This window comes from Stegastes partitus, unplaced genomic scaffold (assembly GCF_000690725.1).
Source record: "Stegastes partitus isolate 25-593 unplaced genomic scaffold, Stegastes_partitus-1.0.2 Scaffold778, whole genome shotgun sequence".
In the NCBI taxonomy this organism is placed as follows: Eukaryota; Metazoa; Chordata; class Actinopteri; family Pomacentridae; genus Stegastes; species Stegastes partitus.
In genome coordinates this window covers 172,820-191,768 of record NW_007578509.1, presented here as the reverse complement: position 1 = coordinate 191,768, position 18,949 = coordinate 172,820, and the positions used below count along the sequence as shown (strand labels likewise).

At 41.0% G+C, this 18,949-nt stretch overlaps 1 protein-coding gene across 1 annotated transcript; it reads left to right on the top strand.

The window, feature by feature from the left end:
• The first annotated feature begins 14 nt into the window (after nt 1–14).
• nphp1 (nephronophthisis 1) lies at nt 15–9,934 on the top strand. The gene is made up of 20 exons (XM_008292009.1): nt 15–89; nt 688–749; nt 898–958; nt 1,354–1,487; nt 1,715–1,946; nt 2,648–2,749; nt 3,025–3,143; nt 3,255–3,300; nt 4,201–4,288; nt 5,272–5,366; nt 5,464–5,592; nt 5,791–5,865; nt 6,513–6,623; nt 6,741–6,823; nt 7,060–7,136; nt 7,223–7,322; nt 7,461–7,573; nt 7,655–7,728; nt 8,075–8,119; nt 9,157–9,934. Exons 1-20 carry the CDS (start codon nt 24–26, stop codon nt 9,433–9,435), a joined length of 2,091 nt encoding a protein of 696 aa, XP_008290231.1. The 5' UTR covers nt 15–23; the 3' UTR covers nt 9,436–9,934.
• Nucleotides 9,935–18,949: the final 9,015 nt, after the last annotated feature.

The following is an 18,949-nucleotide window of genomic DNA, read 5'->3' as shown; positions in this document are numbered from 1 at the left end:
ATGTGGCTCAAAACAGCGGGTCAATGGCACCAAAAAGAAGAGGACCGTTGCAACTTGTCCAGAGAGAAGTGGACGAAATCAAACAACAGGTTTGTTTGAGATCAGAGGGTCAGAGTTTAGCGCGACTGAGCCGAAGCGAAGGTTTTGGAGTCTGATATGAAATAACTACGAAGAGGGACGTTTTGGCAGCTGTAGCACAAGTTGTACTAATAACCGACCACTTTGCATATAAAGTGCTCAGCGACTTGAACTTGAACATAACACGTCTTGCACGGTTTTAGCAAATAAACTCTTTACAGACGTGGTTTGTTCCAACATCCACGAACATCTGTACGTATGAGCTCATTCAGTGATGGAAGGAAAAGGCTGGGAATGCCCTTCCAATAAGTACTTCTTTGCTAATTAACTCATTCTTGACTCTTTTTAAAAATGCATTTGAGGATTTATAATTTCTTGAATTATATGTTCATGTAGAAAGCAGGGAAACCTTAAACTGACAGGTTTTGAGTGAAGTCAGGCCTGCAGTGTGGACACTTTGGCATTGAACCACACTGAATACACTGATTGAATACACTCATTTTGCCACATAGAAAGATGTAAAACGTGCATAATTGCAATTAATCTGCTGTGCAATTCAGTCCCCACTGGTGTCAACACTGGTCTCCTCTTATTGTTCTTCTAACACAGACTGACAGTGTGGTGAAGGATGTGCAGAACCAGGTTGGATCCACTGAAGAAGCGTTTCGACGGTAAACACTCCAGCTAAGACTAAAACCGTCATCTGGATGAGAACTAAAATGATCCTTTTTTTCCACCCGTTATGATTCAGTTGGTTTAATCACCTTTTTTCGATGTGTTAATGTTTTGGTGGTGGTCTAAATACTCACTTTCCAACAGATGCCAAGAACTGCAGATGTCATCAGAGGAGACATTGAGGAAACTGAAGAAACTTACAAAGGTTTGTGCTCTACTGGAGTCTATCCCAGCTGACTCAGGGTGAAGGCAGGTTCACCTGGACAGGTAGCCAGTCTATCGCCAGAGGAGACAGACAGCCAAGCACACTCATGTTCACACCTACGGACAATTTAGAATCACCAATTAACCTCGACATGTTTTTGGACTGTGGGAGGAATGTAAACTCCACTCAGAACTTCTTGCTGCGAGGCAGTGGTGTGAACCACCGCGCCATCTTGTCTAGGCTTATATAAAAGGCCAATGTCATAGAAAGTCAGATATCACTAGCAGATTCTTAGCCGTTTTCTCAGCACTATTCCAGTACACATTTCTAAACTTCCTGTGTTACATCGTGTTGTGTTACAATTTGACGCCATAATCTGTTGCTTGGTTTTCCAGGCTGATGAACTGGCTCCGGTGGGGAACTATGATCAGAGGAAAGAAGAAGTGGAGAGACGGCTGCAAAGCATCTTGGAGCGTCTGACTTCGCTCTCCCTGGAGCTTTCGCCACCCGGACCCAGCACTGCTGCAGGGTCAGTTACCCGTGTGTGAGATAATACCTGTAAATGATGTGCATAGCTACGTACCTTTTTTTTTTTATTATATACATGATATTCCCTTCAACAGTTCAATCTACAAGATGTATTGTAAAGCATCAGGTTACATTTCTCACATTCAGTGCATCTGAAATTTAACTTCAGTGTTTATTTAGGTTGTAGGAGAAACATAAAAACTTAGCTCAATGTGTTTTGATCCACAGCAATGTTTCAAAGGAAGATAGTGAGGATAGTACGGATGAAGATGACGACGAAGACAGCAATGACGACGACGATGACGATGACGACGACGACGACGACGACGACGATGATGATGCTGATAACGATGGTGAAGATGAGAAGAGAGCCGTGAAGCCGCCGTCTCAGTCTCACCCTCGCATCTTCAAAGTCCTCAGTGATTTCAGAGGACTAGAGAAAGGAGACCTGTCTGTTCAGGTGAAGCTCTTCTTCTTCATTCAAAAACAAAAGATAAATCACACACTGACTACATGCCAGCAACATGCAGTGGTCTCTGGAAACGGTGGTGCTGTTTTCATACAGCTTTCTTGCAGTTTAAATGTTGCATGTTCCTCAGTACTGAAGGGAATCTTGGAGTTCATATAAAGTCGTCCGTCACCTTTTTATTTGTTGTTTATTAGTTATGAGCAGGATGAGTTAATCAGGACTGTTAGAGCTCTGGTCACCCAAGTCCACAGTCCAGCAGGTGGATGTGAAGTTGAAGCAAACCTGAGAGAGAAGAAGAATGAAACCAAATACCCCTGACAGGCTTGCCAAGTGCATGCTTATTTAATTTCAGGTTGTCAATTAGTGTGTGTTGTGTACGTTGATGGTTTCTTACATATGATTTTCTAATCGTCATATAAAGTAATGAGTCATTCAGAGTGTTTCAAGCAGCTTAGAAATGTGTAATCTGAGGATATGTCCTTCAGTGTAAATATTAAATTGTTGAAAAAGCCCAAATCTCAGATGAAAATGAAATAAAATCTGCAAATAAAAAAAGCACTTAAATGCCAAATATTTTTCTGAGATTTAGATGCACTTGGCAGGTTTTGTCTCCTTGGCTCTCAGAAAGTAAATTAAGTCTGTTTGTCGATAACTAATATGAAGCTTTTAAGTTAATGTGTCTGTTGTTTCAGAGGGGTGAGGTGTTGAGGGTCATAAGGATGCCAGCAGATGGATGGTGGCTGGCTCAGGACACTAAAGGCAACAGAGGACTGGTTCCAAGGACCTTCCTGAAGGTATGAAAGTTAACACATCGCAGTTACTGTTCATTTCAGGCAATAATTCAGCTACTGAGCTCATCATAAAACATTACTGTGGACATTAAAGTACAGCCTGCTGTTGTGTATATCAAAGATGCTTCAAGCTTTTGCAGAATTTGAACCAATAACTTTTCACTATGAAGGTTTCTGTAGCAGAAAAAGCACAAAGGGAAACATCACCGTCAGAGAAACTCTCATATGCATTAAACTTTCTGGTGTTGTTAAATTTAAATGTAGCTGTTATGTGTTAGATGGCCTCTAGTGTCGACGTTGAAGATGATGAGGGTGACGACGACGATGAGGAGGAGGAGTCGGAGGAGGACGAGGAGGAAGAGCAGGAGGATGAAGAACTATCCGATGACAAACAGAGGTTCAGGGTTTTAACTTTAATGACTATGAACTTGTAGATGATGATAACTTTCACCAGATCTATCAGTCATTAACGTTATTATTGATCTTTTTCTCTGTTCTTTGACGGCAGTACTTCACACACCAACTGGTCGACTGTCAGAAAGGCTCTGACTGAGGTAAAACTGTGCATTTATTATTATAATTATTATAAAGCACTTGAACTGATGTTACAGCTGATTTACCTGTAAGGGACATTTCATCCCACAATCATACATTTTTTTTCTGCTCAATCATCTCTGATTTGCAAGATTTTTGTAAAGAATGTGGATATTTATTTTCCCAATTATCCACTTTCACCAAATTTTTTGCATTCAGATTTGAGGCTATGTTTGGACGACAGTTTTTCCTGTTATTTCTCTTTCAGAAACTACAAAATTGGATAAATAAATAAAAAAATTCTCAGATTATGAGTGAATTGAAATATGAAATAAATAAATAAACTGAAGGCGCCATTAAAAGTCCAATCTTTGAGCTCAGATTAACAAAAACATCAGAGTCAACTAGTGATATTTCCATCCATCCATCCGTCATCTACACACCGCTTAATCCTCAGATGACTTTCTTTTAACTTTAGTTACTGATGGAGTAGGTATTATAGAGGACTTGTCATGACAGCTTTTCATATTTTAACTCACCCACATTCAGAGACAATTTAATCTGCTTGTCCAATATTACTGAATCAGTAACACGATGAGAACAAACAGTGACGCACTGAGGCAGAGTTAATGAGATATTGTTGCTCAAATATAGCCTCAAATGTGTAAAAAGTGCAAAAAGTGGGTAGATGGGCAATTAAAAACATAAAATAATAAAAAATCTGAGACTTTGCTTGATGTATTTACCACAGTTTTCACAGATACCATTTTAAATATTCATAGTTTATGATAAAAAATAAAATTTCAGTCAGATGATAGATGAGGACTTGAGACGTAATAACCCGTAGATAAATACAACAGTTTGAACTGTGTATGAAATATATTTATGGTTTTTGCTGTGTGTGCGTGTGTGTGTGACAGATTGATGCAACAGATGTGCTGTCTGCCATGGGGGCCATACCTTCAGGATTCAGACCATCGACTCTCAATAAGCTGCTGGTGGAGGAAGGTCATTATGCAGCACGCATGCATCTGTTAGTGTGTGTGTGAGCCCTGTGTCACACACACTCACTAACAAACAGAAACACACAGGTTCACACTGAGTGAAGTCAGTGGAGGCCTGGGGAGTTTAGTAAATTGTAGCTCACTGGCTGACTGGCTGCTGAACTTCATGGCTGTTACCTGACAGTTATTATGAGGCTGAAGCAAACCATTGGTTGCTTTTTATTATTACTTCTTGCTTTCCTCACTTGCATCCTTTCCTTAGCTCCTTCCAGCGAGGGTATTAGACTAAGATATGAGGAAGAATTGCAAAGATGGAAGAGCTGAAGCTTCCAAATTCGAAATCCTTTGTTCCATAGAGTCAGTTTAAAGTAATGCTGGTGACTTATGACAGACTCCACAGCTGTATCACCTCTGGATATCCCCCATTAAGGCAGAGGGGAATCAATTCCTGGGTCACTGGAGGAGAGAGGACACACAGATGCAAAAGTCAGAATAATGAAAAGCACCTCCTGTCTCAGTTAATTGATCATTTTGTCTGAAAAATATATTAAAAAAAACAAGTAAATCATAATTTGCTTGAGTCTAAGTGATGTTCCTGTTTGCTAGTTTTCAACAACCAACAGAGAAAAACTCAAAAACATTCAGTTAAACATCATGGATAACACATTTTCCTGTAAAAAAAAGACTAAAAATCCATTTGTACAAATGGCTGAGGATTAATTTTCTATTTGCCAGTTGATTGAATTTAATCTAGTTTCAGCTCACAGTGAGAAAATGACACCCAGGATGATCCTTTTAGACACTGACTGCACACTCCCTGCAACAATCACTGCCTTAATAAAGAATGTACGTTTTTCAAACTGTGCCAAAGAGGTTAAACTCCATTTTTGTTTCATTAAGTATATTAGTTATATGACTTTATATTTGTACGACTACTACTTAGACGGATTAAAAGACAATGCTGTAAGCCTTTGTGTCTTCTTCCAGGTGAAACATACAGAGGAAGTCACTACATTCAGCCTGAGCTCAGCCAATCACAGCTCTCCTTTAAAGACCTCTTCCTGGACCCGGACACCGGCAGGGTGAGAGCCTCCTTCTGTGTGTTTGTTCATGTTTGTGCATAATGTTGTCATTAACATGCTGTCCTGGCTTCACATTTCTGAATCTCCTGCGGCGTAGGTTCGCTCTCGCCAGGTCAGGACTTGTGTTTGCTTCACGCTGTGGAGCTGCAAGATGATTCCTACTCCTGGGGTTGGAGTTCAGGTCCTCAGCAGACACATCCGCCTCTGTGCCTTTGATGGAACTCAGGTATCTGTTGTGCATAAAGCTTATCGCCTCGCTGCACTTCCTCACACTCCTCATGTCTCTATAGAGTAAAAACACTTTAATTAATTCTGTTTAATTTTTAGTTAACAGCCAAAACTAGCCCGCAGCCCACCAGTGCTGCTGCAGAGTTGAATGCAGATTAGGTTTTTTTAATTTCACGTCTTTGTGTTTTTGCTCCAGGTGCTGAGTAACATCCACACAGTGAGGGCAGCCTACAACTCCAAGAGCCCCAAGACCTGGAGCTTCTCCCCGAGGGTACGAGTGAACCCCGGCAGCATTATAAAAACTGAATAGAAACTCTGTCTGCAGTCAAACTCTGATCAGGGTGGCCATGGGTATAAACAGGTTGCATTAAAAAGACTTTTAAAGACCTGATTAATACGACTTTAATTGAAATTTAAGACTAAATTTGTGATGGAAACATACACCAAAAGTAAAAATATACACTTTCCAGCTGAAGGTAGTCACAGGTGTGTTGCTGTAGAGCTAGAAACTGTTTGGAGGTCTGATGTTAATGATGGAGTTGTTACTATAAGATCCATTTTAAGTCCTTGCTAGCGGTAGAGAGAGTGGAGCAGAAGTGGAAACAGGATTCAGTTTGCCTTGTAGAACACCTAAATTTCTTTCTTTGTTTTCTACAAATAGCAACACCTTTCCTTCTATCATCAAGTACAGGGGCATTTCACACTGGAAATCCTTGCAGTTACTTGACTTCAGAACCTTTAAGACCCATCCAACCTGAATTTAAGACACTCTCCAAGACTCTTTATCAGTAGATGTGACATTCTAACACATCTCAAAGACCCGCGTTCGTCCTGTCTGAGGATTCTGCTGAGCTGCAATGATAGAAACAGTCCACAATCTGAAATCCAAGCACGTGTTTGTTTGTGCGTTTGTTCCAGATGACGGGGATCCTGCCCACCCTCCTGGACGGAGACTGTTTCCTGCGCTGCGACTCTACGTCTCCTGAACTCGGCATCCTCTTTGAACTGGGAGTCACTTTTATACGAAATGTAAGGACACACACACACGCAGACATTGATGAGGCAGCGAGTAGCAGCCGGCAAAGAAAAATCCCTACTTCACTCATTTAGAGGCAGGAAAAACTCCGGTGTGCGTCTGTTTCTTAGTCTACAGGTGAGAGAGGAGACCTGAGCTGTGGCTGGGCTTTCCTCAAACTGACTGATGATGCTGGAAATCCACTTTCAAACAGGTACATGCACTGACTCCGCTAAGTCAGGATTATAAAGCTGCAGTAATCCAGACGTACACACAGTTAAACCCACATGTAAATATGAAATCACACCAAAGGCTCTCACGTTGTTTTCTTTGCAAACGTCTAGAGTGAATAAAAGAACGAGTAACTTGAAAGGAAACCTACTACAGCTACATGAGTGTAAAAATAGACTGACAATAATAATTTTGCACTTAATGCTTTAATACTTACAGGACCTACGAGCTGACTGTGAACGGTGGCACCCCCTATGAGAGGGACGTACCAGTGGAGGCATCACTCCCGAGAGGATGTAAGAAAACACACCAGACTCAATACATAAACTTCTACTTTCAAATGTGATGTGGTAAAAAAATCAATCAAAATCTCTCCCCTCAGCTCCAGGCGGTGTTTTCCAGCAGATGCGCCAGGCCAGGCGGCAGCCCAAACTCATCGTGAAGCTGAAATCGGCCAACAGCCGGACCAGAACGCAGCTCAGGTGGGAGGATCGGCGAGGAAGCTCTGACAGCAGAGCTCCGCAGACTGGATTATGAGAGCTAATTCAGCATTAATGAATCATTACTAGATTTACTTGGACACATCCTTGGCTCACCCTCGGCACTTTTTCCCTCTTCAGTCTCCTTCCAGACACTCTGCTGCACTGTTTAAGCTGCGTCCACCTGCTGGCTCTGCACAGGCAGCTGCTGGCCGACGCGCTGCTGATGGACCGGCCCACCATGCAGAATGCAGGTAACCAATGCCGTCAGTGCCTCTTGTCTGAACTGAACACTCAGTAAAAACTCTATTTTAATTATTCTGTCTGTGTTTCAGATCTCATATGCAGTCCTATCCTTTCAACTTTTCCAGTGCTGTTGGACCAGACGGACCTTCTGGATGCTCTCAGGGTCAGAAAAGAGGACAAAGTGGTCAAATTTATATCAAGCTGTGTTTGAAATTCGATTAATTTAACATCTGTGTAATTCATTGGCTTCCCAGTGTGGGCTGAATTCGTTAAAAGTAATTTTTTTTGTCCTGAGGATGTTTGTGTGGCGAAATCAGAAAGCTTGAGGAACAGCATCCAGACTTTAAATGACAGAGATGCAATTCTTCAAGGATTAAGAGCTCCTTATGTAACCTGATCCATCACATCTGCTTTATAGCCTGAATACTGCTTTTAAATTATTGGATTTACAAAACAAACAAAACGATTGAGCCAAATTTGATTTCATTTAAACAAATGTTTTCTTTCAGAGCGCCTGGCTGGAGGCTGAGACCAGCATGAGCAGAGCGCAGAAGGTTGGTGTTTACTTGTATTACTAGTATAATGTTGTGAGGACATATGGCACCTATAAAAACTCCCCGTGGACGTTTCAACATTAAATTATTGTTGATTTAATCTGGTGTTTTGCACAAGAATTTATATTAAAAAAAAGATTCTTTAATGGTAATGTGAGAAGACATTTCTACAAACAAATGTCAATTAATTAAAAATATAAAATGTAAAAGAAGTGATTGTATACAGTATTTAGTCGATTACAGCATTGAGCCAGTATGGATCGATCTAAATCAGCTTTGCACATCTGGACACTGCAGTTTTACCCCATTATTCTTTACAAAGCCGTCGCATTGCACAGTGATCATGAGTGAGAAGCCCCTTTCAAGTCCAGCCGAGAAGCATCCCCACACCATGATGCTGCTGCCGCCGTGCTTCACAGTAGGAATGGCGTGTTAGTGATGATGTGTGATGTTTAGTATCCGTCAAACATAGCGTCTAGTCTGATGGCCAAGAAGCTCAGTTTCAGTTTCATCAGACCAAAGAACATACTTGCAGTTGACCTGAGAGTTTTCTAACAGTTTCTTTACCATGAAGCTTGTGTCCGTCCCCTGACTTATGCTTTATAATAACCTTTACTGGTCTTGTGTCTTCGTGGTGTAGTTCTAGCCAACACTACTGTACTGATTCACCAGTGACTGGACCTTCAGTATCCAGGTGTCTTTACACAACAACCACTTGAGAAACCTTCACTGCACTCAGATGGTCTCCATTTTACTAAACGTGTGACTTGAGGGGGTGAATCCTGATGGAATAACTGTCAGAAAAGCCTCATTAAATTGACCATGATTCAGTGTTGAACAGCGATGAAGCAGTGTTTATGTAGGATCAGCCTACAGTAAATTAATGTAACTTGCCTGAAGTGATAGCAGCACAGCCCAGCGTGTAGCACCAGTACAGACCCGTAGAGGGCGCTGGTGGCTTTTCTCTGTAAACAAATGTGTTTGTAGATCTGATGTGGATCCTCAGTAACCCGTTCCTCCTCCCCGTGTGTTTGCAGAGAGACTTGTCCCATCTGAAGCAGGAGTTCATCAAAGTCTACATGTCGTCCGCGTACTTCCTCCTCCACTCGCCGTCGCTGCCTCGCCACCGCTGGGCCGACCCGTCCTCGGAGGAGCAGCGGGCCAGAGTCGTCTATGCCACCCTGGAAACTCTCAAAAGCCACCAGCACTCCACAGGCCAAGTGGGACGGCCGGAGGTCTTTGTGGACCAAACGCACTCGCACCTGGCCTTCGATATCACGGAGCTGACATTTGACCTCCTCCGTGTTGCTCGGTAGCCAGGATGCGGGTCAACAGTGCCTTTGGGTCGGAGTCGGTTACCCTCACAGTACATTCTGACCTAAAAATTCAACACTTGGTTGGTTTATAAGACGAATAGTGTGCCATATGTACAGTTAGACAAGGCCGGCAATAATCTATATTTTCATTATTGGTAATAAATTCTATATGGCTTCTTCTGTGTAAGAGATCATGAAAAATCAGTCACTGTGGTTCCTAAAACATCACCCAGTGCAACCGTTCATGTACTTTTAATAGATTAGATTACATTTTCGACACGTTACAACACAACTCAGACACACTGGAGCAGTTCTGTGTCGGTTTAACATGAGATTCATTCACAGCAGCACAAATATAGACGATAGTCAGACTTTGCCTCCAGGCTGCTAATAAAAAGCTGACACATAAAGAGCATTTGCATCTTTTTGTACGTTGTGTTTACATGAGATTATGGCTGCTGACTGCCTGAATATTTGTGAAATAAAAGCTTTAAATTATCATGACGCTGAGTCCGCTCACTCCTATTATAGCTGCTACAAAACATGTCGCAGTGAAAAGGGAAGACACTCGTTGTTTGATTTGTAATAAATATCGTTTCAGTATCGGTTGTTGTTTCGGCACCGTCATCTCGACTGGTCACCGAGTGACTGCCGGCATCTCCACCCATTAGTTCAACATCAGCGCGTCTTTGTGTGTGAGCAGTGTAGAGTTACAGGACATCACAACAGGGTTAATAATCAGTCCGCTGACGGCTTTTTATAGGCGGGTATAAAAGAGCCGGAGCAGCGGGAGGTTGGGTCAGTCTGGGCGAAGCGGCTCCACCGTACAGCAGGTTCAGATATATAGATATTAGTGTTCATGGAAATTAGAATGAAACAGCAAAAATGTTTAACAGGCTCTTAATTTGTCTGGGTCATTATTCAGAATGTACAAACTTTAAGGTGTTATTTATCAGAAAAAATTCATTTAAATTGACAAATAATTCAAATTGTGGCCTCCGTGATGTAAGGATAGAACAACAATTGGCTTTAAATTCACTTAAATGGTCCAACACACCACAGCTTCTGTATGAAATAAACACTATTAGTAGAGTTTGTCATATCTGTTCACAGCCAGGTCTCCTGTTTCCAGCCTGGTATGAACACACGACTGTAACTGTGGTGTAAAAAATTAAAAAATATATATTTCTTGAAGAGGGAAACACAAGTTCACTCCCATCCCTAAGTTTGAGTTCATGTTTCAGACAAACTAAAAGCACAAATTCCTTCGTCTCCGTCAGCCTGCATCATGGATTTAATCTTAAAAGTAACTCTTGGTCCACATCTTGACCTCTGAACTTTAAAAGACCTCGTTCTGGACTAAAACACCCCCCGGACAGACCTCCATGAGGGGGGTCCTCCTGAGTGTGTGCAGACTCCTGCTCAAACACATCGGCTCTTTCTTCGCTTCGGTGTTTGCAGGTGAATCATATTCCACATCCTGTATTTCCACATTCCAGCGCTGTTGCCGTGGTGACTGTAAGCAGCGCCGTGGTGACCGTTGGGAAAACTGGATTATCGTCGAGGTAAACGTGGTGGAATATCTGAAAGCAGCAACAGGACGAAGGAGGAGAGAGACTGTTTGAGCAGCGACACAAGACTGACTAGTTTTGTGATTTAAAAAAAAATAAAAAATTTACAACTTTAAGTTTGTCTTGATTGGTAGAAATGATCAAAACCAATGAGGGAGCTGTGTTTTTTTTTTCTTCTTTTTTTTGTGGTTGAAAAGATGTATGAATATAATAAAAAATAAAATATTCCGACAAGTTAAACAGAAAATAATGGTTCTTCTGTAGCATTACATAAACATGCTTTTCACATTTTTACAGTAATTTTTTGGACAATTTATCGTTAAACAGATTTTCCTTTTTTTTTAGGTTTTGATAATGACTAATAAAATAACAGAAAAGTATTAATCCACTTGTAAACAGTTAAAAACAAAAACTAAAAACTAAAAACTGTAAATAACATCCACATAAAAAAATCTTTTCTCTACAAATGGTAATTTTATTTTATTTATTTATTTATTTTTTACATTTGACCATAATATTACATTTTTTCTATGAAATTAGCCCAAAAAACAATAATTATTTTAAATATATTTGTAGTTATTTTTAAATTTAAATAACGTATTTTAAGCATTGAAAATTTATTACAAAAAATTAAAAAATTACACATTTCCCACTTTGTTAAATTTCAATTAATAACCATTTAAACAGTGGATAAAAAAAAAAATTAAATCAAGTTTATTGTCATTTTTCTGTACATACAACAGTAGTACAAACAGGATAACTAATGAATAGCTTATTATAAGATATATACTTATCAACAACAGTATTGATTTACAAGTTGACAGTAAAAAACAAAACAAGAAAAATAAAATGACCCAAACAGTAAATAACATCCATAACAAAAATACAAACTTTTACAAATGGCAGCTTGTTCTTTTACAATGTTTGGCCGTAAAATAACATCTTTCTGTCTATAAATCAGCAAAAGCTATCACTATTTTACAGCAATTGTTCTTACGAGGGAGGGTCTAACCGTAGTTTACCCTAAACGGTGTCACTGCACATGTAGATTAGTGTGATGACGTCAGGAGAATAAAAACTTGTTTTTCTGGACTCTGGGAGGTTTAACAGAAACCTCCATGGATTAAAAGTTTAACAGAGAAACACCAAAACCCGGCTTTGTTTGCAGCTCTCTTTAATAAATGTTGATGACTGATAAAATGCTTCTTTGGGCCTCTTCAGGCTCTTTTGATGAATCTCTGGGTCCTGCATGCTACACAACATACAGCGAATCCGGGTTGTGTTACACCTCCTTAACTACAGTGTGCGATTGTGCAATTGGCTAAACGGATCGGTTTCGGTGTCTTGAGCAAAAAAATAAAAAATTGACATTATTCAGTTGTTTCTTTGGGCTGAGGATCTTTACCCCACAAGGATCAGAAAATCATATCAGCGCTGCTTTGGTTACAGTCTCGCATGAGCTGCGTGGAAGACGCGTCTTTGTTGCATTTGATAACATCACGAGTTATTTGATGCCCCGTTAGGATTTGAAAAATATGCAGGAGACGTGATAATGCACTCAGCACTGGTTAGTCCTGAATAAACTGTAAAGATGGAGACCGTGTGTTGATCAGAATTCAAGACGTGACTGAATTCTGACCATTAATGCACACAGAGGGGACTCACATCACAGACGGACAAACTAAATTGAAACGACAAGACGTTCTCACCCAGAACTCTTTGTGCCCCGAGAGGATTACTGTGTCTGAGGACGAAGGGGAAGAGGTGTGGAGGGCAAGTCGAGCAGGAAAGTGGGAGTTTCCAGTGAGCGTTAAAGGCTGGAAAGATGATCCAGGAAACAAAGAGGTGTAGTTTCTCCCTGTAAACATCCATTCATGTCGAGGTGTGTTGTAGTAAGAAATCAGAGACGGAAGGCTGCACGACGACTCGCTCGAGCTTTTAAATGTGACACATGAGGAAACTATTCAACATAGTGGGCACAGTCACAGAAACTATTAGTTTATATATACAGAAAAGACATTAGAGGTGTTAGATCAGCATTGTGGTGAAGCTACTGCATGAAAGTCCAGATGTTTAAACATCATCGCAGCATCTTAGGTTTTGTTTTTTAGTCCTGGATTGGTTTGTCTTGACAGGAAAGCAGCTGAAATGTTTTGCTGCATATGTTTAATCTTATAACTTTACAAACATACCAGAACGTTTTGCCCGTGAAGCATCCCCACATCATGATGATGCCACCGCCGTGCTTCACACTGGGGCCCAAATCTGCCTGCTTAATGTGTTAAAATGAGAAATACATGACTCATTATTCACGCCTTGGCTCCATAAACCTCCCTTTGATTGCTAGTGGACTTCTTGAAGAAAACAAAATCCATTTAGCTTCTATTAAGCTGCCGTAAACAACATCTACTGCAGTATTTTCACCTTACAGCTGCTGTTTAACACATCCTGAGCAGCGTTAGCACTCATTTGGAGTCGTGTTTGTATCTTCCTGACGAATATGAGTCCAATATTCACTCTCATTTTAATGTTTATTTGGCTTTTTACCTGCTTGAAGCTCCACCGTGTTCAGAGCTGGTGGCTAACTTTGTCTCAGGTGTTGTTGTTTTTTTAAAGAGACCAAAGAAAAGCTGCAGGTTTAAAGAAAAACCAAATAAATGAGCTGAAAGACATTGAAATGTCTGAAGGGAGGTGATCCTAGAAGATGCATCCTTTATAAGATTCTGCAGTGTGCATTCATGAACAAGAGCCAGGACTGACTTTTAGACATGCTGGTGAGGCGTCAGTGTTTGTGGTGGAGGTCAGAGGTGGAGGTCAGCCACAGAGCAGATCTCCTGCAGCTCACTAGATCCAGCTCATACATACAAACAGGGTTCCTCATGTTAATCCTCCGCCCGGCTCACCTCAGCGTCACAGTTCAGACATTTTTTTAAAATAAAAAACGAGAGGTTTCATTATTCGGGATGTAAAACACAATGCATTCTTTATCATTGTGTGTGTGTGTGTGCTGCAGTGTGTAACTACACCCGCCACTGACTAAACTCTTTTGTGTCCTGACGGAGCTGGCAGGGGTTCCCATGGAGGTGTTTGTGTATTCATGTGCGGCCTGTAACCAGATCCAGAACCGAGGAGCTCGTCCAAGGTGTGTCTCTCCTCACACGGCCGGTTTAGTTGGGTTTGTGTGTTTGTCTGGAGGTTAAGATCTGAGCCTCTGACAGTTTTATGTTTCATGATGTGAAAATAAACCATTAAAACACACCCTGGGTGAATTTACAGGCTTTTAATAGAACTGTTGGAGGACTTTGACCAAGACAGACGTTAAAATGTGCTTGAAGGATGACTGGAGCTTGCAGGTAGTTAGTTTAGTAGGAGTGTGTGTTTAAAGATAAGAAGCTATCAGAAGTAGTTCCTTGTATGTAAAAGTACACATCTGGAAACATTAATAGAAACCACAGCTCAGATTAAAGCAGCAGACTGGGTGCAATGTGTCGTTATGATGGCAAGAAAAATATTATATGTATTGATTTTATGTATTATCCCACACTGATAGACATTTAAGTTTTGGATTGTTATATTTAGTGTATTTATTGTTTTGTGTTTTTGTTCCTGCCCATATGCAAAGTAGCTGCTAGCCAACTCTGGATGCAACTACTTTCCTGCACTGTCCCGGCAATAGAAACAAAGAATTAAAGCTAAAATAAAAATTTGATCATTTTATATTACTGTGCAGGCGCGGTGGTTAGCACCGTTGCCTCGCAGCTAGAAGGTCGCCGGTGAGGACACCCGGGATCTTTCTGCGTGGAGTTTGCATGTTCTCCTCGTGCAGCGTGGGTTCTCTCCGAGTTCTCCGGCTTCCTCCCACAAGGTCCAGAAACATGCTGAGGTTAATTGGGAATGTGAATGTGAGTGTGCTTGGTTGTCTGTCTCTAAGTGTAGCCCTGTGATAGACTGGTTACCTGTCCAGGTGAACCTGCCTTCACCCTGAGTCAGCTGGGATAGACTCCAGCCCCCCACCACCCCAGTGAGGATTAAGCGGTGTATAGATAAGACATAAGATGATGTATGGATGTTACTGTACAGGATATTTTAACTTAAAGCTGCTCTCTATGTCCTGTATAATAATAATTGCTCAAATGACTTCATTAGATGTCTGAAGTTTAGCACCGTAGCATCTTTTAGCTTATTGTTTTAAAGCAATATAATCGCTTTTATCTCTCAGTGAAGACAGACGAAGTTAGTGACTAACTTAGACAGAATATTAGAATGACATACATCAGGTTGCCTCCAAACTAAAGGCAATCTGCTTAAACACATACGTATAAACCTGCCTTATGAGACAATATGATACAGCAAGACACAGGACAATACAACATGATATGATACAATATACTACAGTACGATACAATATGCTACAATGTGAAATAATACATAACGATACAATACGGTAGGATACAACATACTACAGTACAGTACGATACAGTAAGATATATCATGATACAATAAGATATAATATAACAGGATACAATATACGACGGTAAGATACAGTATGATGCAATATTAAAAAGATACAAAATGATATGATACAATATAACACGACACAATATACTACAGTCAGATACAATATGATACATTATGTTACAATGTGATATAAAATGATACAATGAGACACCCTTCAGTGTCCCTGTGAGGACTGAGGTGTTGCTCACGTGTCATACCTTCAGTTAGGAAACACAATTACACATTACATTACACATATTACCCAACCAGCGGTGAAACAACGCTGAGAACACCTTGAACTCATTGCACAACCTCACTCAGCGTCAGTCACCACTGTTTAAATAATGTAATTGATGTCGATGACTTCTAATATGTTTGCACTAGGTTTTGTTCACAGCAGTTAATATGGGACAATAGATTGATCTACTGTGTCACCATGATGATGCCGCTACAGCAGCTTTAATGGCATTTAGCAACACATTTATAGGTTTTATAAAATAGATTTCAAATGGAGATGTTGCCTATAATTGCTAATTAAAAATACTACTTCCACTTTAAACACGTGTGTGTTTGTAAGAAGCACCTCATTAACAGATATCGTTCCACGCCGGCAGCCATATTTGACTCTGAATTAAAAAGACTAAAATAAATTTCCCCCCAAACAAAGACAATCAAGGCTCGTCTTTATGTGTCGCCGCCGACATCATGACAATAAAGACCAACTCTGTTTCATTGGTCCCTGACCTCCAGCTTTGTGGCGACACGCTCCAGTGACCTGAGCGGAGGTGAACAGATGAACAGGTTGACTCAGGGCGTGTCAGCATCTGCACAACAAAGCCGGTCGCCCTCGCCGACGGAGACAGCAGCATGAAAAGCCGCTCGCAGAGTGACTCACGGCACGACGTTAAAATGCCGCGGAACCCTCTAAAATACCATTTAGCCGAGTGCGTCATTAGCACAAATCACAGGATGCGTTTAACGAGGACGCAGCCCTCATTCGGAGGCTGTTTTGTTATAAAACATGTTATTATCGTGCAGTTGGCTGGAAATGCGAGCAGACGGTTCAAACATAACATTGAAGCGAATGAGGAATTTTTAACCTTTGAATTTGAGATCGTACAGTTCCAATGTGTCACACAACTTGAAAAACCTTCATTAGAGGTGCAATATTAGTTAAAGGAGCAGTTAATTCATCAGATGTCGTCTTGTAGTTATGAAATGTCCCTTTTATTTACAGTTCCAGGCCTTCTTTGCTTCCTCCAATCACTTCACAGAAACACTTCAGCGTGTAGCAACAGAGATAAAAAAATTCCCCGAGATGAGAAAGGTCAGCGGATCTCACACAATAGGTTTTGTGTACTGTGCAGAGTTTTAATCCGTCAGCGTGGAAACCATCACGCCGTGTTTGGCAGCTTGACACGCTCGGAGACAATCGTTTGTTCTCGCACATATTGTGAGTCACGGGCTGATTGGCATCTGCCATTTTACATGGAAAAAATGCAGGAATAATTTGAGTTTTTTAGGGGGAATTTATCAGTAAATATGAGATTAATCCTCAGATAAAGCTCTAAACTGCTTCTTCTGTGTTGCCAGGTGGAAAACTACAGTGTAGCAGGTGATGAATAAAATCCCAGCCACTCCCAGCCTCCTCCTTCTTCTCTCTGTTTGCTCTGCGTTTGTTCTCCCGTTTCAATTCAAATTGCCTCATCTACCTTTGTGCCCCAGTGTAACCTTTTCCGCCCCGTCCTCCTGCCCTCCCGACGCTTCTCTCCGTCCTGTTCCTCCACATTTAACAAACCAAACATCCTCTCTAAGATTTTCAATTTTTCTGGAACGCTAATAAAAAATACTTGAGGAGGTATGCAGCCCGGTGGGTTCCTGTGCAAACACACAAGACTTCAAAATGACCATAAACTTCCATTTAGCTGTTAAGGGTTAAAAGGGTCAGTCGAGATTTCAGATGATACAAAAATGCTGCAAAAGCTCAATTTTTCTCTGGTTTTATCCTTGATGTTTATCCTGGAGAATTCTCCACAGAACTTGGCAGGTTGGTTGCTCTGAGCATCTTGGAGGAGCTGCTACAGTTTTATCTGTGTGGATTTATTCCGTCTCTTCATGTAATCCAAGTCTGACTCCGTGGTGCTCTGTGGGAGTCGGACCATCTGCTGCAGGAATCCTTGTTTTTCTTGTCGCTGAAGTTACTTCTTCACGACTCTGATCAGACGAGTCCCCGACTGCAGCGTGTAAAGATCTGAACATCCAAAGTGCCTGAAACCTTTGTATAGAAGCGTGACGTAAACTCGATGGCGATTCACTTGCACTAGAGCCATTTCTACCTGAGCCATAACAGAAATCCTACTGGGTCGGGCCAGTTTTACACCTGCTGTATAGTTCCAAATCTGTATCCTGAAGGGGGCCTGTTGTGCTAGTTTATCAGTCGACTAGCATTGCATGATTCACATTTAAAAAGCAACAAACAAACCAAAAATGGACCCTTTATGCAGCACCTCAGTTCATCCACTGACTGACGGAAATCATTTTAGCGCCTGTCTCTTTAAGACCCCTCCATCCCCTCCCCAAAAGAACACTTCTCTCTGATTGGCCGACTTCTGGAAGCCTGCTCAGTGTAAGCACCCAGTCATTGTGAACTGTAGTAGATGACTGTATAAAGAAATCTGTGATGAACTGATGTCAAATTATCACAAAAGTAGGAAAAAAAATGGTTGGAAACCAAATATTCAGCAGTGTGACGAATTAATTTTGTCCTCATAGGGATTACATTGATGTAGTAAGTCTAAATATTTCAAACTTTGGCCACGTTTAATATGAACATCCACCATCGTAGCATCATAACAATATAAGACAAAAGTTGTTTTTATTCATTTGATGAACAAATAAGCCCGTTGTGCTTGAATAAATGAAACCCCAACTGACAAAACTGGTCAAAAAACTGAATTGCTTCCTCTTATCATTTTGCTGAGTTTCCTTTGGGGCTGGTTAAAGCTTGTTTGGAGATGCCAAAAATTCCTCCATGCAGGAAATACTCAGGTTTAAACATGCCTTTAACGAAGCTGTGCCACGTTGGTAAGTAAGTCAGTCAGTGCAAGTAAGTGTGATGGACTGCTTCAAATCTACTTTTTAATGGACAATATGCAACGAGTAAATGATTGCATTTTTCAGTTAGATCGCCCAGCACTGGTTACAATGATTTAGGAAATCCAGCAGGAAGCTCGACTCTCAGCTCTCTTAGAATATCAGTTTGTAGAGAGCATGAATCATGGAAATGAGACTAAAAATAGACACTGGATACAGCGTACGGTTGTTTTAGCCAACCGTTGATGTCCCACCTGACAGACTAGTGTGTCAGAATCTTTTTAAAACTCCTCTTATACCACGTCTCCACCAAACTGGTTCCAGTGCCTGACTTAGCACCAGTTCTTTGTGTT

Bases quoted from the DNA above. Each gene is read 5' to 3' on its own strand.
- nphp1 (XM_008292009.1), top strand. From the start codon at position 24: ATGGCACCAAAAAGAAGAGGACCGTTGCAACTTGTCCAGAGAGAAGTG. The intron at 5,866-6,512 runs GTACGAGTGAAC...CGTTTGTTCCAG, and splicing joins CCTGGAGCTTCTCCCCGAGG to ATGACGGGGATCCTGCCCAC. The intron at 8,120-9,156 runs GTTGGTGTTTAC...GTGTGTTTGCAG, and splicing joins GCATGAGCAGAGCGCAGAAG to AGAGACTTGTCCCATCTGAA.